Source organism: Haliotis rubra, unplaced genomic scaffold (genome assembly GCF_003918875.1).
Source record: "Haliotis rubra isolate DU_JTF1 unplaced genomic scaffold, ASM391887v1 Scf4, whole genome shotgun sequence".
Lineage (NCBI taxonomy): Eukaryota > Metazoa > Mollusca > Gastropoda > Lepetellida > Haliotidae > Haliotis > Haliotis rubra.
This window is the reverse complement of record NW_025767079.1, coordinates 4,941,705-4,965,028: the sequence shown is the minus strand read 5'-3', so window position 1 is coordinate 4,965,028 and position 23,324 is coordinate 4,941,705. Positions and strand designations below refer to the sequence as shown.

At 41.3% G+C, this 23,324-nt stretch overlaps 4 protein-coding genes across 9 annotated transcripts; 1 reads left to right on the top strand and 3 right to left on the bottom strand.

Annotated features, from left to right (window-relative positions):
• Positions 1 to 269: 269 nt before the first annotated feature.
• Positions 270 to 8,589, bottom strand: LOC124287059. 2 transcript variants are annotated; one of them, XM_046723531.1, is made up of 4 exons: positions 8,454 to 8,589; positions 6,177 to 6,319; positions 2,903 to 3,003; positions 270 to 1,718 (listed from the first exon to the last, which is right to left on the bottom strand). In XM_046723531.1, exons 2-4 carry the CDS (start codon positions 6,203 to 6,205, stop codon positions 931 to 933), a joined length of 918 nt encoding a protein of 305 aa, XP_046579487.1. In that variant the 5' UTR covers positions 6,206 to 6,319; positions 8,454 to 8,589; the 3' UTR covers positions 270 to 930. The 2 variants fall into 2 exon arrangements, with proteins under 2 accessions (XP_046579487.1, XP_046579488.1); XM_046723532.1 differs by lacking the exon at positions 8,454 to 8,589 and adding an exon at positions 6,757 to 6,916.
• Positions 8,218 to 12,334, bottom strand: LOC124287057. Of its 2 annotated transcripts, none has more exons than XM_046723529.1 (4): positions 12,271 to 12,334; positions 11,496 to 11,639; positions 10,375 to 10,475; positions 8,218 to 9,579 (listed from the first exon to the last, which is right to left on the bottom strand). In XM_046723529.1, exons 1-4 carry the CDS (start codon positions 12,315 to 12,317, stop codon positions 8,792 to 8,794), a joined length of 1,080 nt encoding a protein of 359 aa, XP_046579485.1. In that variant the 5' UTR covers positions 12,318 to 12,334; the 3' UTR covers positions 8,218 to 8,791. The 2 variants fall into 2 exon arrangements, with proteins under 2 accessions (XP_046579485.1, XP_046579486.1); XM_046723530.1 differs by lacking the exon at positions 12,271 to 12,334 and adding an exon at positions 12,064 to 12,264.
• Positions 12,335 to 14,119: 1,785 nt separating this feature from the next.
• Positions 14,120 to 19,308, bottom strand: LOC124287056. 4 transcript variants are annotated; one of them, XM_046723526.1, is made up of 2 exons: positions 19,232 to 19,308; positions 14,120 to 16,679 (listed from the first exon to the last, which is right to left on the bottom strand). In XM_046723526.1, the coding sequence occupies exon 2, from the start codon at positions 16,667 to 16,669 to the stop codon at positions 15,560 to 15,562; it is 1,110 nt and encodes a 369-aa protein (XP_046579482.1). In that variant the 5' UTR covers positions 16,670 to 16,679; positions 19,232 to 19,308; the 3' UTR covers positions 14,120 to 15,559. The 4 variants fall into 4 exon arrangements, with proteins under 4 accessions (XP_046579482.1, XP_046579481.1, XP_046579483.1 ...); XM_046723525.1 differs by lacking the exon at positions 19,232 to 19,308 and adding an exon at positions 18,330 to 18,646; XM_046723527.1 differs by lacking the exon at positions 19,232 to 19,308 and adding an exon at positions 18,135 to 18,255.
• A 7-nt stretch (positions 19,309 to 19,315) lies between these two features.
• LOC124287060 lies at positions 19,316 to 23,317 on the top strand. The gene is made up of 4 exons (XM_046723533.1): positions 19,316 to 19,404; positions 20,103 to 20,189; positions 21,265 to 21,365; positions 22,232 to 23,317. Exons 2-4 carry the CDS (start codon positions 20,173 to 20,175, stop codon positions 22,993 to 22,995), a joined length of 882 nt encoding a protein of 293 aa, XP_046579489.1. The 5' UTR covers positions 19,316 to 19,404; positions 20,103 to 20,172; the 3' UTR covers positions 22,996 to 23,317.
• Positions 23,318 to 23,324: the final 7 nt, after the last annotated feature.

Sequence of the window (23,324 nt, the reverse complement as noted above, 5' to 3'; positions counted from 1 at the left end):
TTGCGCTCGGCATTAGTGGTTTTCTCTAACACTCTCCTTATAAGGCCGACTCAGCACTATTCCAGCTTTGTGGCAGCGGTGTGTAAATAATCGAGTCTGAACCAGACAATCCAGTGATCAACAGCATGACCATTGATCTACGCAACTGGGATATGCTGACATGTGTCAGTCATGTCAGCGAGCCTGACCACCCGATCCCGTTAGTCGCCTCTTACGACAAGGGTTACTGAGGGTTCGCTCCTTGTGAAACAGATAACAATAGGCATAAGGTGGGAAAAGGGCACTTTACTACAAAGCCCATATGGTGAAAACATAGTGATACAGATATATACAGGTATTACTCGATTCAAGCTAAGAATTGAGTTAAACCAAATGTTAGCATCGTGTTCTCAAGGACGTTGACAAAAGTAGTGCATTGCTATACCGTGGCAGGAAGGTAATCCAAAGTGGCACATCATGTTACCTAAAACGTTGCAAAGACGTTGATCCAAAGTTACATACCTTTGTAACAGTGTTACAAGTAAAACAATACATTGTCAAGGAGATGCAAAGATCTTCCAATCTTCCATATTCCAATGCTAACATAACGCGTTAGAACAGGATTATAGAGGCGTTAATCCAAATACAACACTTGTTCTTAGTTGAAACTTTGTGCGGTCGGAGGGGTAGCCTAGCGATTAAAGCATTCGCTCGTCACGCCGAAAACCCACGTACAATGTGTAAAACCCATTTCTGGTGTCCCCTGGCGTGATATTGCGTAAACCTACACTCACTCACTCACATTCACACTTGAAACGTTGTGGTGATGCCGATTCAAAGAAAAGCACGACGACCAACGTAAACTCGCCCAATAAAAATGTTTCCTGGAATAAAGCTATTTAAACCACAGTTTTCTGCTTACAGTATAGTTCCATACTTTGAAATGTGACGCTAGAGTCTGCTGGTTTGTTCAAATATATCATCATATCGATAAAAACGTATACGAGCCTGGTAGATGCTGATTCCTGACTTGACAATATTAAAACATATCATGTCAGCATCAGTTTCATCATCCCAGAATTCAACAGCCAACACATCAGCCACCTCACTCTCACCCATATGGAGGAAGGAAGCCGATTTGAGGAGGAGTGACTCGGTGTTTAATTCGCACTGTATTTTGTTCCTGAACAAATGATCATCCAGAGCGTCAAGACAGTACTGTAGGTACAAAACCGCGTTCGTGTGTTGGTTCACGTCGATATCCCGACTTTTAACTGTTACCAAGTAGGGATTAGAGTTAACTCCCCTGCACATCTTGATAGGAGTTGTCTCCACCTTCCTGAAGGTAACCCCAGGATCCTTGTTGTACAGTTGGCCGAACTTTTCCCGAAACCAATCTGGTACCGGGCATGGTCTTCTGGTCGACTTTGACACAGCAACGCCATTATTTTTTAGACTAGCTGTCACGTGAGGGGCTCCAGGTACCTTCAGAATTGATTCCCAGACAAACGACGATGTTCGGAAAGATGCAAATCTTGTCTGAACCTCCGCTGGATACTTTGGCAGTCTCGGGTTGTACATGCTGGATGAGAGACTCAGTTCTCCGCTGACAAGGAAAAGTAGTTTGTCTGTAGTTAATTTATCGTTGTCCATGAACGGTGGATGCTTGTCCGTCTCCAAAAACACAAACGTTCGACCACGAAGTAGGAGGCGGAACACTCCAATAGGGCTGACTAGGCCTGCAATATATAACAAATCCATTGGATAGAGAACAGTTTGGTTGTAGCTTACCATTTGTTTCTCAACCTGCAAGTAGATGAATGTCGAGTGTGGGATATAACGCTATATTATGGAATGTTTCTTCAATCTCATTCGTCCATGCTTAACAAAAGAGTCAGGATACACTATTGTATCTCAAAGAAAGTTGTTATCCACAGGTTGTGTTTACTTTGTCATCCCATAGGTTCTTGAGAAAATCTTGTCACACAATCCAATTTAACTCAAAAAGTTTAGTCGCTTATACGAGTTGCCCCCCACCTCTCCCATTTGCTCCAAACCAATTGGCGGCGCCACATCACCCCAAACGTTTTGGCATTATTCCAGCTATCGAATCTGGACCAGACAATCCAGTGATCAACAGCATCAGCATTGATCTACGCAACTGGGAACTGATGACATGTGTCAACCAAGTCAGAGAGCCTGACCACCCGATCCCGTTAGTCGCCTCTTACAACAAGCATGAGTTGCTTGAGACCAAATCTAACCCGTATCTTCACAGTTAATGCAATCGTTATGGGTTTCACGACGACCTGGCCGATAAACAACATCCCTTTATTGTAATTCTGCAAGTCCTTACATCACATCACCACAGCTCTTGAAAAGACTTGGAAAATAATTCGTCAACACTCATGTGACAGAACACGGTCTCTTAACATTCTAGGATTGGCGAAGTTGTGTCCTGCTGCCGCCATGTTGATTTCTCCAAAATATAACTCATAATTCCAGCCTAGCTCGGCAAGGGAGAAAACAGGACTTCTATAGTGAGTCAACGACCTTGTCTCAGGAAGATGCTTCAGCCTGTTCTGGTCGAAAGGCTCCGTGATGGCTCCGTGATGTTGTAATGTTTCAAAATACCTCGGAGGTATAGATCGTTGCTAATGATAACTATAAGTTTATTATCTTGAATGGCATTTCAGCCACAATATTATTGGTAATTCCAGCCTAGCTCGGCAAGGCAGGAAACTGTCAGTCAGTCAACGACCTTGTCTCACGAAGAAGCCTGTGCCGGTCGTAAGAGGCGACGCTATAGCTCGGGTCGACTATAACGGCGACCTTCTTATGTGTTAGGAGACCCCTGTGGCCTGGATCGTTGCTAAGGATAACTATAAGTTTATTATCTTAAAAGATCAACCAACCAACGTACTTGTCCGAAGATCAAGACCATCTGAGAGTCCAGATGGGAATGTTGCCGAACCGTGTGTCTCTGTCTGGACCCCCTTGGTCACCAAAGTCTGTATCTGTACCCTGTTGACAAAGTACAAGGACTTGTGATTACCACACCTCAACATCTTAACCAGAATTCGTATCATTTTCATGTTAAATGTTAAAAATGGAAATATCTAGATCTTCCGCATTACAAATACCCACAATCCCCTAGCTGAACACGTTTCTAAAAGTCACTGTGTTCAGATAGAATTACAATCCACAATTTTGTGTGTGTGTGTGTTTGTAAAAAGAAACACATAAGCCATTTTAGAAGGATTTATTGCGTTAGATTAAGGGCAATTATTTCATTTAATTCGATGTTAAAAAGGTGACGCGTTTATAGACAAAGAGTTCGCTATTATTGTGTTTCTGTTTACTTGAGTTCACAAGATGGCGTCAAAGTCAGTACTTTGTATGGCCACCATTGGCAGCAATTACTGTTTGGCACCGTCTCGGAACAGACACGGTTCTTCATGCAATGCGAGGCCAGTTGTGGAAGTTTAATCGGGAAGGCCAAGGCAAGACACTGACATTAGAATTGGCAAGGTAGCGGACCGCGACGCGTGCTGTATGTGAAGTAGCGTTGTCATGCTGGAACAACTCGCTCTGTCGGTCCATAATCGGAAGCATGTGACGTGCAAGGACTTCGTAGGTGTATCCTGAACCACCACTAAATCAGATCTGTGTGTGTTGGATATAGAACCACACCCCTGACACTGCCTCCACCGAATCTGTTGACTTGTCGAATGCAATTAGGGGCAAAACGTTAATTGCTTCGACGGTAAACACGCTGTCTTCCATCCGGTGAAAATGAAATCGTGATGAATCACTGAACCAGACTCGTCTCCAGTGTCTAAAGTTCCAGTTCCGGAGTGTACCGATTGAAGTCTATGAAAACAGGGGCCTTTCCTGGGCCTTCTTGGTCGAATCCCCACCAGCAATCGATTCCTGACACTTTGGTCAGAAATTCTTCTCAAACCAGGGATGCGTTGTGCAGTCTCCACGGCTGACGCAAGTGAGCAGCCCGAATGTAGCGGTCCTGGGCTTGGGTGGTAACTCTTGGACGGCCGCTTCGCTTCACGGGCGATCTTGGGCGGAATTGGTCTGCAGGAAAGGCATGATATGGCGGGATATGATACTCTGATGAACGAATAAATGTCGAGCAACTGCAGACTGCTTCAAGGCGGCCTTTGGCGATGTTTCGAATGGCGGCACTCAGTCGTGGCATGATGATTTCCTCTTTTCCTGGCAAAAACGAATGCCAAATTTAAACACAACGTTTGCCTTTTTATAGTGATCGATACGCATGATTTTCCGCTTACTTGCACGTGCATTTTGCTTTGCATGTTTTCTTGGTAGCGTTTTGGCGAAAATTTCTTCAAACGCTTCAAAAACGAGGGAAAAGATTAAAATTGCCGCTTTTGGGCGCTGAAGCTGTTTACAATCACACAAAGATGAGGTTTTTGGAAAATATATTATATTTGTATTCTTTTTTGCCGCAGCTACATGAGTCCTATATTCTCAAAATCTCCTACGCGTTTCTGTTTCCGAAGAGTGTATATATTTGTCATACGTGACTTTAAGAGAAAAATAGGAGTGAATGTTTTTAATCCAACTATATCAATTTTCCACGCGTTATAGGGCGGACTGGTAATTTATTATCAACGGGGTTCATTGTGGGAGTGGTGTGGGTGTTCTTCTCAGCACTATATTATCTAGTAAATTACTAATGTCATGAGTACCCGTTTTCAGCATTTTTACGGGTGCCCATTTAAACGGTTCTACTAAAACAATTGTGTCATTCGTTACCCCTTGTATCATTCCGGTTAATCGCCAAATAACGGGCACCATTCGTCAGTACCTCGTGTCATTCAGAAACCTCTTCACGCATGTTCCGGAAAGGACCGAGAGTCGACGAATGAAAGGGATATTGCAGCTAAATAAACTTAGGCTCAGTATTATTCGTTACACTGCTATACTGAGTCTAACAAACCCTAGTAGAAGGTCGCGTCAGCTAACCAGTAACGATTAATACTGAGCCTAAGTTTACTTAGACTGGGGGATATGGAGGCATCGGTGTCCGCCCGGGAAAGCAATATTTGAAACATACCAATTGCCGCTAAAGCCACATTTCAAGTACAAACCTCGGTGCCGCGAATCGCCGCGAGAGCCACAACGAGTAAGGCAATCAATACCGTTTTTTTCAAATAAGCGTCACCCATTGATCACAATGGATTAAAATTGCTTTGGTAACTTGTCCTTTGTTTGGTTAACATTTGATGGGCGGCTTCTTTATTCTCGCTGAAGGTTTTAGTTAACATATGATAACATATGTTCTGAGATAAAATGATACATGCTAATGGGTCATTCTATGGAAAAGGGCAATTTGAGCTTTAGCCCTTAAGACAATTTTATTTGTATTATATTTTATGTTTTCATGTAAACTACTTTGGTTTATAAGATTAATACATGTATATTGCATCAGCAGACAAGTTTGGACAAGAATTTTCCATCAATTTTTTTGTGACGTTTCAACTTTAAACAAAATGTCATTACCGCAGCGGTGGCAAAAATACTGATTTTGGAAAATCTAGTCATAAATTTTGCTTAAAAAGGGCTATGAAATGGAAAGAGTTAGGCGTCACATATGTGGCGGTTTATATTTATATTTGTGCAATAAATGGTCATTCTTCTAATTTGTTGTTGTTGTTGAGTTTTTAGCATGAATGTAAACATAATAAATGAAGCAACCATAGCTCTTATCTCAAACAGCTATCAGAAAAGGATAAAACTTTAAATTGACCCTCCCATAAGTTAAAATGCTTAAAAGACTTTTCTCCACGAACAATTCAACTGGATTTATAGATTTTACATAATGAATATTTCACATTATTTACGGTAACATGGATTAGTTAATAGCGCAATGAGGGGAGTGCCACATTCACGAGATCACTCAACCATGCCCATTGCCGGTTGAGCCACACCATTTTCCACTCTGTTTATCTTAAATGTGGCTTTCCCGGGCTATAACCGAGGCGTCTGCGCGTTAATGGAACGTCAGGGGTCGGTCAACCATGTCTAAAAATAGCTACACTCGCCCATACCGGAGACCGCTGTTGATATACATCAAAGCGTAAGATTGAAAGCATACTCGTATAAAAGAAAGAGGACATTCTACTGAACAAATGCTTGTAACAAGACATCAAATGTACCTTTCCGAAACTGATTTGCGAGTCGCCATGGTCAGGCCAGGACGCTCCACTGTGTTCTGTTGTAGTTGAAAGGACAGGTCCAAAGTACCTTGCCAAGCGATGACCCAGAAAAGCTGTTGTGGCGTGACTCGGCGAATTTATGGCTTAAAGAAAAATAAGAAAAATGGTTCTCAGTCAATGATGTTTGAAATTGTGGTGCCGCAGCAGGCGGCCTGTCTCAAATTTCAATTCAGAATGCGAAGTTTATCAAAATCACAAAGACCTGAACCCTTAAGTTACATGTCAACAAATCCGTACTAGAGTACGCACCTTGTCCTGTTATGCTCTATCGGACCATTAATATATTTCTTGTGCATGTGGGTGTACGTTGGTAATGAATTAGATCTATAGAGATATTATTCAAGATCCACAAATCGCAATGTCTGGCCATTGTACGAGTCAAATATATACGTTATCTTGAATCTCTCCACAAGCAGCATTGTAGGCATTCGGCACACAAATACAGATGAATTTGTAAATTATCATGTTCATATTTTCATGAACCAAATTAGCTTCTGTATATTAGCCCGAAAGTCCTTACCGGCGAAGCCATAACCCGGATATGACACGAGATGTTCAGCTTGGTGGTGCGCATACAAAGGGAAGGAACTGCAGGCTATATTCGATCGCTTTATTTACAGTGTGTTCGAGACACCATCCATCCATCCATACATACATCCATACATACATCCATACATACATACATCCATCCATCCATCCATACATACATACATACATACATACATACATACATACATACATACATACATACATACATACATACATACATACATACATACATACATACATACATACATCATACTCGTCACGATATGGCTGAGATATTGCCGATGTGACGTTAAATATTAACTCACTCACTCACATCATACATTTTGTTCTAGGGAGGTGGGAGGGTCATCAATTTTGCACGTATGTACGGATGGGGTGGGGGTGTCATAAATTTTGAAAATATAACTAATTTAAAATTATGCATAAAAATATGGGGGTCGGGGTCATCGATGTTGTACATGACATGCAGGGGAGGTTCGCTTACTTTGCACATAAATTGCAGGGGGGGGGGTATCTAAATGTCAGTAAATCCGAGTGTGAACTTCAAATTGTCTTTCTCTTTAATGTCACTTTTTCCAGCTAGCAAGTCGTCAGTTAGTACTTAGTATTTCCCCCTTTTCTTTGTATTATATCAGCAACCCTATCTGAAATAAAGTTAAATCCTATTGTGATACTTTAAACTCTTCTGAATGATAGTTATACTCGAAATCCTGACAGATTTGACAGTTTCATATTAGTGCTAGCATGAAAACCATCGAAATAGCTTCTTTTTTCAAACTTTTTAGTTATCTTGATAAGCTACACAAAGAAGGCAAAATGTCAATATTAAGCATAATTCAGAAGAAAAGTGAGTTATCTGCACACTGTCTTCATTCATATTCTTCACTTGTCTGGTTCTCTCTGCAATGTCTTTAGGCGCTCATACTAATATCAAACGTTTCCGCAACGAGGATGAAAAGACAGGGCGATATAGAGTAACCTTGGCCACAACCCTTTCTTAGTTTTCATTGTTTTACTGCTTTCTTTCATTTCTTCAAATTTCATTTCACTTTCTAGCTTATCAAATAGCTGTGGATGATTTTGTGTGTGTTTCTTTAAGTGTCTACATATATTAAAAACTATGAAAACGTAGAATCTGAATTTTGTCTTTGGTTTTTCATCCATTGGGAAACTTTTTGGACCTTTCATTTTGTTCGCGCTGTATATCTACACATAACCTGTATGTGAAGGATTTAGCCTTGTGGTTGGTTGGTTGGTTTGCTGTTTAACGACGCACTCAACAGTATTCCAGGTATATGACTGCGGTCTGTAAATAATCGCCTGACGACCCGATCCTGTTAGTCGCCTCTTACGACAAGGGTTACTAAAGACAAATTCTAACCCGGATCTTTACGGGTTCGCTCCTTGTGAAAAGGATAGCAATAGGCACAAGGTTGGAAAAGGGCACTTTACTACAGGATACAAAGCCAGTATGGTGAACACATACTAATACAGATATATGCTGCTCTTGCTGAACAAGCTTCCGATTGAGTTAAACCAAATTTTAGCATCGTGTTCTCAAGGACGTTGAAAAAAGTAGCCCATTGTTACACCGTGGTAGGCACGTCATCCAAGGTGGCACATCCTGTTACCATAAACGTTGCAAAGACGTGATCCAAAGTTACATACCTTTGTAACAGTGTTACAAGTACAACAATACATTGTCAAGGAGATGCAAAGATCTTCCAATCTTCCATGTATATATGTTCCAATGCTAACATAACGCGTTAGAACAGGATTATAGAGGAGTTAATCCCAAGACAACACTTGTACTTCGTCGGCACTGTGTGCGGGTGGAGGGGTAGTTCGGCGATTAAAGCTCGTCACGTGTGAATCCAATTTCTTGTGTCCCCTGCAAATTCAAGGGAAAGCACGACGCTAAACGTAAACAAAAATGTTCCTGGAATAAACATATCCAAATCACAGTTTTCTGCTTACAGTAAAGTTCTATACTTTGAAATGTGACGCTAGAGTCTGCAGGTTTGTTCAAATATATCATCATATCGATAAAAACATATACGAGCCTGGTAGATGCTGATTCCTGACTTGACAATATTAAAACATATCATGTCAGCATCAGTTTCATCATCCCAGAATTCAACAGCCAACACATCAGCCATCTCACTCTCACCCCCGTGGAGGAAGGTAGCCGATTTGAGGAGGAGTGACTCGGTGTTTAATTCGCACTGTATCTTGTTCCTGAACAAATGATCACCAAGAGCGTCAAGACAGTACTGTAGGTACAAACCCGTATTCGTGTGTTGGTTCGAATCGATATCCCGACTTTTAACTGTTACCATGTAAGGATTAGAGTTAACTCCCCTGCACATCTTGATAGGAGTTGTCTCCACCTTCCTGAAGGTAACCCCAGGATCCTTGTTGTACAGTCGGCCGAACTTTTCACGAAACCAATCTGGCACCGGGCATGGTCGCCTGGTCGACTTTGACACAACAACGCCGTTATTTTTTAGACTAGCTGTCACGTGAGGGGCTCCAGGTACCTTCAGAATGGATTCCCAGACAAACGACGATGTTCGGAAAGATGCAAATCTTGTCTGAACCTCCGCTGGATACTTTGGGAGCCTGGGGTTGTACATGCTGGGTGAAATACTCAGTTCTCCGCTGACAGTGAAAATTAGGTTGCCAGTACTTAATGTCTGGATGTCCATGAACGAAGGATGATTGTCCGTTTCAAAAAACACAAACGTTCGGCCACGAAGTAGGAGGCGGAACACTCCAATAGGGCTGACTAGACCTGCAATATAAAGCAAATTCATAGGATACAAAGGAGTTGGTTTGTAACATAAAACAGTTACATAACATATGTGTCATTAAATGTGGAATATAACACTGTTTGTGGGATGTTTATGCAACCTCAGTCGGCCTTGAATGACAAAAGAATCAGAAACCACGCCGCTAAATTGTATCTCAAAGAAGTTGCTTTGAAGAAGTTCTGTCTGCTTTGTCATCCGATAGGTTCTTAAGAAAATCCTGACAGGCAAATCAGAGACATGTTAATAGGTTTCCTGACCCAATCCAACACCACCAGTAGCCTATACGAGTTATGTCCCCCAACTCTCACATCACTTGCATTTGCTTCAAACAATAGGCAGCGCCATATCAAGATGATCTGGTCGAGAATGAAGATATTTACTGTAATAATACGAGTTCTTTGATCGCCAGGTGCATCAGCTTCTTGAAACGATTGGACATCATCTGTGGACTCCTTCTTGGCCGCACACAAGCACTTACAATTCTGCGATTGACGAAGTTGTGCCCTGCGGTCGCCATGTTGATTTTGTCTCGCGATTGGTATTGGACTATGCATATACTCGTTTCTCCCGCCAAAATGTAGCTCACACTTCCAGCCTAGCTCGGCAAGGGAGGAAACTGGTCTTATATAGTCAGTCAACTCCCTTGTCTAATGAAGATGGCTCGGGTCGACAGTATGGGTAACTTTTTAGTCCCTCTGAGGCATGGGTCGTTCTAATGATAACTATCAATGGATTATCTCGAATGGAATTCGGTGTTAAACAACCATCAAACGTACTTGTCCGCAGATCAAGACCATATGAGAGTCCAGATGGGAATGTTGCCGAACCGTATGTCTCTGTCTTGATCCCGTTGGTCACCAGAGTCTGTGTACTGATCCTGTTGAAAAATTGAAATAACTTATCTTATCACTTTCATGTTACATATTTACAATGGAAATATTCTAAATATAATTCGTTTAACCTAGCATCGCCTCCAATTCCCCTACCACGTGAGTATAAGTCACTGAATCCAGATAGAAATACAATTCTCCATTTTGTCCATAAACAAGAACCATATTACATTTTTTAAAGCGAGTTAGTGAGCATGAATTTACACCGCGTTTATCATTATTTCAACAATATCACGGCGGGGGACACCAGAAATGGGCTTCACACATTGTACCCTTGTGGGGAATCTAGCTGGTCTTCTGCGTGACGAGCGAACGCTATAACCACTTGGCTACCCCACAACCCCTTAGGCAGGACAAATGTTAGATTTTAATCTATATGTTTAAATGCAACCAGAACAATTTTACACACGTTAAAGGACAGTATGGTCATTTATCATCAGCGGGGTCGGGATGGGAGTGGAATGGGTGTTCTTCTTAGGACTATGACATTTTGTAAATTACCCCAAAGCTTCTTGTTTTATCATTCTTTACGGGTGCCCATTTAAACGATTCTACCCAGGAACTGTTGCATTCGTTACCGCTCGTATATCATTCTAGTTAATCGGCAAATAACGGGGTCACTATTCACGAGTTACTCCTGTCATTTTGGGACATGAGGAAAAACAACTTCGTGCATCTTTTTTTCATATTTATTATTTATATATATTTATAGAGCGCCAGTATCCAGATCACCTGCTCAAAGGCTCAAGGCGCTTCATGGAAATGGTCGAACAGCGACGAATGAAAGGGATATTGAGCTGTCTGGGCGTTCATGGAACGTCACGAGTCGGTTAACTAAGGCCTGGCGTCCTTCTATAAATAGCTACACCAGCGCCCATGCCGGGACCGCGGTAGATCATTCACAAATACAACATGGCGTAAGAATGAACGCTAAATTAAAATATTCATATAAAAGAAAGAGAATTGTTCCAGGACATTCTACTGATGTATCAAGACATCAAGTGTACCTTTCCGACACTGATCTACGACTCGCCATGATCAGGCCAGGACGCTCCGCTGTGTTCTGATAGAGTTGAAAGGACGGGTCCAAAGTTCCTTCACCCAGCGATGGCCTAGGAACGCTGTTGTGGCGTGACTCGGCGGATGTATGTCTTTAAAAAAGTACCAAGAAATGTTTTCAGCGAATGACATTCGAAGATATGGTGCCCAAGTTCATTTCAGTGTGCGAATTAAGGCGTTATCAAAAACACGTTGATTTGAACCCGGAAGTGACATATCAACAATTTGATCAGTACTGGAGTTAACACGTTTGTCCTGTTATACCCTATCGGGCCACAAATTTATTTCTTGTGCATCTAGATGCACGTTGGTAATGAATTAGATCTGTATCAATGTTTTTCGAGATATTAAACTTTCTTTAAATGAGTTTATGGGGAAATCACCTCACCACGAGTTCTCCTTGAAGCGAACACTGCTGTCGTTCAAGACACAAAGTCCCCTTCCATTGTATCTTACTTTTCCTCATGGTTTTTATTTTTATTGTGGCTATGAAAAGGATTTTCAAAACTAACTCACCCACAGATCGGGGAGAAATCGTGTGAACAGCTGATTGCAATATCTGGCTATTTTAAGAGTCAAATACACATGTTATCTTGAATCTCTGCATATGAAACATTGTTTGCATTCAGCACACAGACACAAATGAATTTGTAAATGATCATGTTCATATTTGCGTGGATCAAATCAGCAAACAGCAATGTGTACAAGCTCGAAAGTCTTTACCGGTGAAGCCATAACACGGAGGAGATGATCAGTTTAGTGGTGCGCATGCCAAGGGAAGTAACTGCAGGCTATACTCGATCTATTACTTACAGTTTTGCACCATGGCACTTCCTGAGTGGTGTGTTCGAGACGCGTTTTATTTACAGAATATTATATTTTGAAAATAGAAATAGAAACGAAACGTACGACGTACTCTTTGATGATGTGAGCGTTCCACGGGAAACGAATCTATTTATTTAAAAAGGCTAACCTTATACATTCAACCGTAGACAATTCTTAGGGTTTTGTAACTATAATTTTATTTATTAAAAGATGTTTTCTTTTTCAAACTCGCAAGTAGTAAGTTTTCACCTCTTTTCTTAATAATATTTAGTCATTCTCTTTCGGCGCTCATAATAACATCAAAATATCATGATAGACAGGGCGATATCGAGTCACCCTGGCCACTACCACTACCAGTTTTCGTGGCACTAGAAATGGGCTTTACACACTGGAGAATCAAACCAGAGTCTTCGGTGTGACGGGCGAACGCATTTACCACTACGCTACCCCGCTGCCTCTTTATCATCTAAAACCGTTCCACGGGATATATTGATTTCGTGAGATCAAACGATATCTCCTAGGAGATATCATTTTGACAGTAGATTTTGTACATTGAATTGACAATGCTATGACGTCATGAACTTGATGACGTCACAATGCTATGACATCGGTGCACTGCAAGTCTAATGGAGGAAACCGTGTTCAGAGATGTATATTTTTAATCGAAAAAGAGTGCTTTTTATGATAAATAGAATCTCACCCTCGTGTCTTCTGATATCAAATATATCACTCTTGGAGTAGAAATATCCAAGGCAAGTCTCGGATATTTGTAACTTTATCAACTATTGGTGATAAATTGGAGATCGAAAGACACTCGGTTGAGATTCTCTCTATATTTGAAACTGTGAAAACGTAGTGTAGCATATTGTCTTGTGTTTTTCATCCATAGGGTAATTTTTCGCTACTTTCATTTTAGTTCTCTCTGGGGGTTTTCAACAAAAATCATTTTATGTGTATTTTGTAAAAACAAACATCTATGATACTTTATTCCTTGGTTTTGCACTACTTATGTTTCTATGATATTACGGGGCGGTGGGGCAGCCTTATCGTTAAAGCGTTGGCTCGTCACGCCGAAGACCCTGGTTCAATTCCCAACATGGACACAATGTGTGAAGCCCATTTCTATGTACCCCGCCGTGATATTGCTAAAAGCGGCGTAAAACAATACTCACTCACTTACTCTATAATATTACACTGATATTATTTAGGTAAGAGTGATGGTATACCGCAAACGACTTTATCCATATTGGCTGGGATTATTATATGGGTATAGTCCATCCCACATGCATACTCAAAGCGCTTCTTTGTTTTTCTATCGACCGTTGGATGTCAATCTCAGCGGCACATCATATTACCAATCTCAACTCCCTGGGGATCATATAACTCATGCAGCCACTAGGCGCACTGAGTTAATGTGGCTTTCCCATCCTTACGAGGTACCCATTCGAAGCTGGCTGGACTGGGACACATAGTCACAGTGCTAGGTGTGTGCTCATTTACCAACGGATTCGTGGGTTTCTTTTAAGTGCACAGGGTTGTCTACTGTACACTTGGGGTTGTGACAACACTGAAAGAGTCTGCACACAAAGATGACTCCAAGGTTTTTACACCCGGTCACAGGTGGGCTCGATCTCGGCACCTCAAGATCGCTGGATCACTAGCCTGGCGCCTTAGGCAGCTCGCCCACCACGCGTCTATGGCGACTTATCCATTCATTGTACAAGGAGACAGGTTTAACACAAAATAATTCTTTGTTTCACAATTTTAATAACAAAATTCAAAATGTTAGTGACAAATGTTAGTCAACGCAGCCATGTGCCTTTCATACACCTGATGTTGAAGAACAAGACCATAACTTAACTAATATATAATGAACATTAAAATATTTAAATAGTTCCTTATTTTTGTGTATCTAGTACATAATCTGACATTGTAGTATCATCAACGTAAAAAATATGAAGGTACAATCTAGACTGGACCAAACAATCCAGTGATCGACATTATGAGCACCGACCAAGCCGGAAGTGCCCTTAAGCTTGGGTTGATGAAGACCAGTTCAAACCCGGATCTTCACAGTTTAACAATTTATAACATCATGAATAACAAAGTAAATAACAGATAAGCAAACGTGAATATAGGAATAAACTAACCTTAATACTCAGTTAACACTGTAACAAAGACACATTAAACGCAGGCAATGAACGTCGCACTAAACAGCATTGCTGTCTCGTCCCAGCATACAAACTATGGTATATGTGGCATTTGACCGTAAAATAAATAATTATGCTTCAGATTGTTTATAAAAACGGAACTGTCTCCCCTAAAAATTACATTTTTGTCTTTTATGAAAAACATTTAGAACAGGCAGAAAATTTCATCTAAATGGTGTCTAACACAAATACATCATCCAGTGTAGACAAAATCCCAACAACTTCCATTCAGTCTACCGCTGCCAATCTAATCTGAGTGACTTATGAAACATGAGTATTTGAGGTTTATCACAGCAGAACAGTCTCACTGAAATCACATATTAAGTTCTAGCTACTGCTACACAAAGACACCCTGTTTCAGGTTGTTAAAGCGACCTTTCGCAAACTTTGAACGCAATACGAAATGAACAAAAAGTTGCCATAAGTCAATCAAAAAACATCAATTTCTCGAGCGATACAGCATAGTTATCTTTTTCAAACTTTCAACTTTCATTCCAGAATACACTTTGAAAAATATCGCTTCAAAAATTTGAACACTGTGCAAAAAACATACTGAAGTGTCACTGTGACAGTGAAGTGACGGATACATGATCATTTTCACGGGATAAGCCGAACACCCCGTAACTGTTAATCGGAATACCCTTTTTATAGCTTGATCATAAACACATTCCGAGAGTCACTTTCCAGAACGACGTCCTGACAGGTCTGACGTGACCCGTTATGCCAAAGACCAGTAATACCTAAGGCCAGATTTTAATGACATTGAATAACAGGAGTACATGCAGTTTCCATGTACCATTGTAGCGAGTCAGTGAGTTTGATTTTTACACCGCTTTTAGCAATGTTACAGCAATACCACAGCATCACACACTAGAAATAGGCTTCAGACAGTGTAAGCATATTGGGAATTGAACCATGGTCTTCGGATTTCCGAGCGTACGCATGAACTACGGCGCTACCCCACCTCCCCGACAAGATTACGACGTCCAGAAGTAAACAGTTAGAGCAACGAGGACAGCAAACACCGAGAGCGTGATCATTCTCCTCCTTAAGAAGGCTTCATCGTGTCCAAAATCAAAAACATGAGGTTGAGCCGTTTTATACGCTTCCAAAAAATCCAATCGGAATTCGGGGGCTTCCATGACTTCAGTGTCATCCACCGATTCATCGTATGGTATTACTCCAGCCAGTTGTTTAGCTTCTCTGGTTCTTCCCGATGGAGGGTGTTCCGTCAGAGGATTTGGGTCTTTGGGAGCATATGGGGGAAGTTCTTCTGAAAACAGTCCAATCCCATCGCTCGCCCAGTGTGTTGTCATGCGTAGGTCCTCGTACGCCTTTTGTTTGGTTTGCAGGGATAGCTTGTCAGCCCATTTGGCGGGAGTCATGCAGACGAACACAACATAGCGCCACCTACCGGGGTTTTCCCTTCCCCTGATAACACGAGAGTTGGCATGTACGAGACGAGAGTCCCATAAAACCATCCCACCTTTCGGAACAGCCACTCTTGTTCTCTTGAGCCCCTTTTCCTCGGTGAAAAAGTCGATATCCTCGTGTCGTAGGTTCTTAAAGCGCCATATAGGATTCTCCTTCCTCTTTCCAATGGCATATTCGTTATCCTTGTAGTACCGATCATGATACTCGTGAGTTCCTTCAATTACCTCGAAAGCCCAATCATCCTCATCAACCGTCTCGAGATACACAGCACCCTGATAAGCATGCAGCCCCTTCCTCTCCGGCCCCTGATCAATGTGCAACCAGTGTCGCCCGGGGGAATGAAAATCCTCCTCCCCATCCTCTGGGGGACGCCCAATAGCTATGGCATCTATGCTGCTCAGAAGTTTCTCTGTATACCATAGATCCTCAAAGACCTTCTTGGATTTCAGCCTCACTGCCCACGTGGGTTCCATGTGCCCAACTTTGTACCTCTGAATTAAGGATTTGATCGAATGAGGAAAAGTACCCTTGAATGTTTCCAGCCAATCGGTGTACATTCCTCGATATCTATCTGCTTCTTCATTGGTTAATACGTTCTCTACAACAGTATAACCCTTGATCTTCAGGTCCTCCCGGTGTTTATCGGTGAACATCTTCAGTAGTCTGGAAGAAAGAAATGCATAACTACGTTGATATCTATGTTAACAAACAAGATAACTGTACATTTATAACTACAGAAACAAATGTACAGTAGTCATGGAAACGAATAAGGGAACACATGAAGGTCCCCACAGTGCAATATCAAGCATGACAACAAACCCGGAAGAGAGTATAGGAACACTTACGAGTGTTCCTTTATTCGTTTCCTTGAGTATATATGCAATCTATTCCAGATATTTACCCGTTTTCTGGGCGCCTCAATTGCCATAGAAACGTATTGGGCGTGCAAAGCAAATGTTTAATTTTACATTAAAAAAACAACAAATAAAAACAATTTATCCGTTCGGTGTGGTCCGAATAAATTTTTAGTTGTTTATCACACCGTTCAAAATGATCTTGATTTGTTTGATAGTTGTTTAACGCCGTACTTAATCGAGTCTGGGCCAGACAATCCAGTGATCAATATCATGAGCATCTATCTACGCAGTTGAGGTACGATGACATGTGTCAGCGAGCCTGACCACCCGATACCGTTAGTCGCCTCTTACGACAAGCATGGGTTGCTGAAGACCTATTCTAACCCAAGTCGAACATTACCAGTGACCTACTACTTAGCGTTACAACTGAAATATGCTCAATAATACTAGTATTATTGAGAAAACAGCATCCTGGAGATACTTATCCTTGCATGGGATGGATTACAACACGAAAAGTAATTTAGCATGAGTGTAGTTACGAATGTCCAGTTACTGTCTGTAGCCACTGCACCTTTTAACACAATTACTTTTTCCAGAAATTCTGTGTTTTGTTCAACATCGGTAAGAACCTTTCCGGTTTGAGCTTGAAAGCAAATCGTTGCTTGAAAGTTAAATCGTTGTTTTGAGACAGAATATCAAGAAATGTGCTAAATAGTATAATATCGAAAACAGCATCCCTGTGATACTTAATCCTCTGTTGGATGGACCATAACACCACAAGTAATTAAACATGTACGTGCAGCGGGGGTGTTCGGTTATTATCCGCAGCAAAAGCACGTTGAACATTTGATACTATTCATTTTATTCCAGTAATGCGAGTTTTGTGTAACACTCATGAGAGGTGTTTCAGTAATGTTACCTCGGGTGAGCTTACTAGGCGAAAGCTAATCGTTCACTTTTACATGAGACAAAGCATCAACAAAGTTAATGGACACCACCTGGTCGAATGGCCAGCACAAGTAACCCTTCGAAGCGCTTAAGATCCAGACTTTCTCTCTCTCTCTCTCTCTCTCTCAGTAGTACCTTGGATACACGAATGGTTATAAACAACCGGTTGGCTAGCCTAGCGGTTAAAGCGATCACTCGTCACGCCGAAGACCCGTGTTCGATTCCCCAAATGTGTGAAGTCAAATTTCTGGTGTACCCCGCAGTGATATTGCTTGACTTTAAAACAGCATAAAACTAAAATCAACTCACTCACAAATAATCTCTCCCCCGTTAGCATGGTCAAGATATGATATACACAAGTGGTAGCCACGCTGATGCTTGTGAGTGACAGTATTACCAATCAATGGGGGAACATTCCTCAGTTATTTCCCTTTACAGCTTCGCCAATAGATGGTGCCAATCACTACGGTCCTAAGTTATACTGATAATAACAAATGTCATATCTCACCTGTTTGCGTTTACAGGATACAGGCAGGTTTATCCAAATAAGTTTTCCAGCTGTTTACAACAGTGTACACCAGTGCTGTGGCGGATTTTCTCGACTACAGCAAGACTGTACCTAGCATATATAGTAGGTCCGTGGAGTGTCGTCATTATACAGAGTATCCAACAGATAGCTGCCATGCAATACAGAATGACGTGGTGCAGCAATTCCCTTACACACTCACACATCATAGTAACCCACGTGTTCATAACCTTTCACCTGAATACCAATCGATAAATAATTATTTATCTCCTACGCCAGTGCTGATCACCATAAATATTTAACGGCTTGGGGGACTTGGGGGTGGGGACTTGGGGGTGGTTGTGTATGTTTTTGAGGGTAAAGGTGAAAGTTCGGTCTGAGGATTAGAATGTAGGTAATCGCTGTAATGGGCACTGGTCGGTGGGAGAGGGGGGGGGGCGGGGCGGGCGGTTAGAGTTGGGGTTGGGGGATATTACCTTTTTTCTGCCCTTTTAAAGAGCTGGAGATACTTTTTAGTGAAGAGATCCTTTATCGAATTCTTTTAGGATACTTAGATGTTTAATGGCTTTATTCATATCGTAGAATTACATGCATGTTTATTTCCGTTCTAGTTACAACTGGCTACATATAATTGTAGCCTAGAGAAATGTCAGTTAGAACATAATGTCTCTCATTTTGTTTTCAAAATATATTTATGAACATTTCTCAGTTTGAATTTATTCATTTCCTAAACCCATTTCCTGGTTCATAATCTATTTTAAGATGATAAGTATTGATTGCATCACCTTGCGACACGTCAATGTTATATACATTGATGTGACTGATGATTGTTTTACACGTTCTGCTCATTTAACCTACAGATATGTAACACGGGAGTAACTCACCAACAACGAAAGACTCCATTCAGGAAAAATGTTAAAAGGCATACATTATTAGAGGGTTGACAGTTTTGATTACTAAACGAGAGTGCTCTCCCTTTCCTGCACTTTGCACCCTGTCCTGTTTAGGTTCTCGCTGCAGCAGTTCGGGTATTAGGACGTGTATCAGATTATACAAGGTACCTCACGTTTTACACGACACAAATACACCATTCTCTGTGAGATCACGGATTTCATATCTAAGTAGCAGGGCACCAATGACGAGAAGTTGATCGCATTGTTGTTGTTTTATATACCATATATATTAGGTGAAGCTCACGTAAAATATCGTTTTGTGCTCTTCAATTTTGAATTTGTATTTCATATCATCGATTCTTTTCAGTCGTGGATACTTACAGAGGAAACATAATTTAAGTTGACATTTCGTACCTTAAATTATATTCAATGTCTGATTTGCTCATTATTGTAAATAAATAGGTATATGTAATTAATTTATTATACACATGTATGTATACACACCTTCATCTAACAACCCCATTTCTGGTGTCCCCCGCCGTGATGTTGCTGGAATATTGCTAAAAGCGGCGTAAAACCAAACTCAGTCAGTCAGTCAGTCATCTAACAACACATTTTCAGACATCATGAATAATTTTAGTGGGACCTTAAGTACGTGGCAGTAAAATTGTATCAGAAATATTATCTGTAAAATTAATTAACTGACATTTTTCTCAAAATGTACTCCCACTTTCTGAAGTGTAACAATCACAGGCAAATGAATATGCAGAAAAGTAACATGAGATGGTCAGTGTTAGCATGATTACAAGAAATAACAAAGCCATAGAAATGTTGTTCAAGTTGTATGTGTGTCTTTCCACAGAGTTCTGATGTAGATGGTGATCAAACTCGGTACATCCTGCTGATGTTTGGCTGCTTGAGTAAACAAGACAATGTCAGCCTTCAAACTGTAAGATAATATCACTGTCGTTTTGTTATATTGTAATGTAATATTTGAAAATATAATTTGATTCAATAACACTGATAATTTTCATATGATTTAATTATAGGGATACTCTTGCAACTGGCCCAAACATCCCCATTCAGTCCAGACCATTTCTTTCACCCCTCGAATCAAGATGGCAAAGGTTCAAACTGAGGGGGGCAAGTCCAGACAAAGTCGTATCTCTTGACTCCAACAAAGGCCATTTATATGGCATCCTCCTCCTCTGTAGTTAATTTCTCCTTAGTAGTCTCCTACTGTATTTGGGGCCGGTGGGGTAGCCTAGTGGTTAAAGCGTTCGCTCGTCACGCCGAAGACCCGGGTTCGATTCCCCACATGGGTACAACTAGTGAAGCCCATTTCTGGTGTCCCCCGCCGTGATATTGCTGGAATATTGCTAAAAACTGCGTAAAACCATACTCAGACAGCCAGCCTACTGTATTTGACTGAATATCCACACCAGTACTAATCAAAATAGATAGATATTGTAAATATCTGATGTATTAAATGCGATGGTTGCTGAGCAATATTGGCGACATTCTGAAGTCCAGTGGGGTGAAATCTGCCCTAAACTGAACCATCCACATCTTATGTTCAGTACATCTGAAATCCTTGAGTGAAATCTGCCCTAAACTGAACCATCCACATCTTATGTTCAGTACATCTGAAATCCTTGAGTGATATCTGTCCTAGACTGAACCATCCGCATCTCATGTTCAGTACATATGAAATCCTGGAGTCATATCTGTCCTAGATTGAACCATCTACATCTTATGTTCAGTACATCTGAAATCCTGGAGTGATATCTGTTCTAGACTGAACCATCCACATCTTATGTTCAGTACATCTGAAATCCTGGAGTGATATCTGCCTAGACTGAACCATCCACATCTTATGTTCAGTACATCTTAAATACCGGGCGTCATATCTGTCCTAGACTGAACCATCCACATCTTATGTTCAGTACATCTGATACCTTGGAGTGATACCTGTCCTAGACTGAACCATCAACTCATATGGGAGTTTTTCATTTAATGTGCAGAATAGGACAGCAGTTGGGTTACACCAGGCAGTTCCTGTCACCTTCTTCTGTTCGAGTTCGAATTCCTGGAGGATTTCCATATGAGGCGTTTGATGGAGCCGGTAAATAGCTAACATTTTCTAATATCAAGCTTAGTTACTTGGTTGACTGCATGGCTGCTGCTTATATTTAATCATATAGAATACACGGTGCATGTTGATACGAGTTATGACAACTCCTGACAACCTCCACTAATTCACTGAACTTACAACATTTGAAACTTGTGAAGATCCGAGTTGGACTTGATCTTCAGCAGTATTACAGTCGACTGTAGCTGTATTATGCAACATTTAACCAACATTATATCTCTGTGAGTGAGATAATATGGTTTTACACCGCTTTTCGAAATACACTTGAAAAGTTACACAGAAATGGGCTTCACACATTGTACCCATGTGTTGAATCGAACCGGGTCCTAAGCATGACGACCGCATCCGTGGTGTAGTGGTTAAAGCGTCCGCACGGAGGTCGGAAGGTCGCGGGTTCGATCCCAAACCGCGTCATAACAAAAAACGTTAAAATATGGTACTTGTTGGTCCCTGCCTGGCGCTCGGCATGAAGGGGAACATCAGGCTGGTCGGCTTGGAGTCAGTATAATGTGTCTGAGTGGGGTATTCATGCTTCACTGTGGCATGGTATCTCAGTGGGCTAGCACTATAAAACCAGCTTACGTCTGGGCTAGTACAAGTAGCCGCACATACACATACACACGCATGCACGTCGTCATATGAGCGAAATCTTCTCAAGCGCGACGTTAAACACAATTTCACCTCACCTCATCTCAGCGTGACGAGCGGACACTTTATCCACAAGGCTACCCCACCGCCTCATGTCATTTTTCTTGAGGGAAATCTGTAGCCGTCTTTGCATGTTTGGGGCAATGTATCCTCTGGGATTCCATACTGTACCTGTACGTGATCTCTTTCAGCTCGAGTACGCCCGTGGTCCGTCCTGCATCTGATCGACTCCGCCCGAGTGTACTTCTGTATCCCAACCATCGATGACCCTAACAGATCATTCGTTGATTACCACCTCTTGTGTCAAAACAACCTTCCATTTATCGTGTCACTGAAACTAGAAATAGCCCCAGAGTTATACGACGTATCGACTCCGAAAGCACCATTGGTCGTTGACTCGTATTTATCCAACATCGGCAACTCAACAATGGTCCTTGCTCACAGCGTCATGCATCCGGAGATACCGCAACCTCTTGCAAGGTGCTGGATCCAGAACGTCTTCGTTTCCAAGACGACACGACTTCCGGAAAAGCTTCCTCAGGAATACAAAGAAACATATGGCAAGTTGTGTGTGGACGGAGAGCCTCTGATACTGAAGCCACTTTCAAAACCAGCCAATAGGGATATAATTTCATCTTTTGATATGAGAGTCTACGGAAGTGAGACTGACCCGAATCTGCATACGAACTACATAAACTACCTTCGGTACTGTCTGAATGGTCTTGCGGCTATATCACACAGAGAGCAGTCGGCAAATAAGCCAACACAGGGCTTTAATCATTATGTTAAGTCGGCATCCATGCTGTATCAAAAAGAAAGTTTGATGGGGGATAATCTGACAGTTGATGTGTGGAAAGATGAAGAAAACTCCTATGCCCTCAATTTTGAAATTTTGAAACAAGATTCTCGGCTGTTTCAATCTAAAATTGAATTGCACAGTAGTGATATATGTTAGCATGTGAGTAGGCTTGGTGTGACCTGTATGTGTGCAAAAGACGGACGTTCACCATGCTAAACATTCGTTAATGCAGTTTACCACACTAATTGTTCAGTCTGGAGGCGTTTTGCTAAAACTGATTTCCGTGACCAGTGTATTGAGACATCCGCACGTTTTTTTTAAGTGGAAAATGTCAGGGAAGTTTTCAAATGTATATGCTGATAATAACTTGAAATTTTAAAGAGATGTACATTTTTATGAAATTTTACGAGAGTGGTTGGATTTGTATGAATTTAAATGAAATGAGATTTGATAAAAGTAATAACAAATTCTAAAGCTTTTACTGT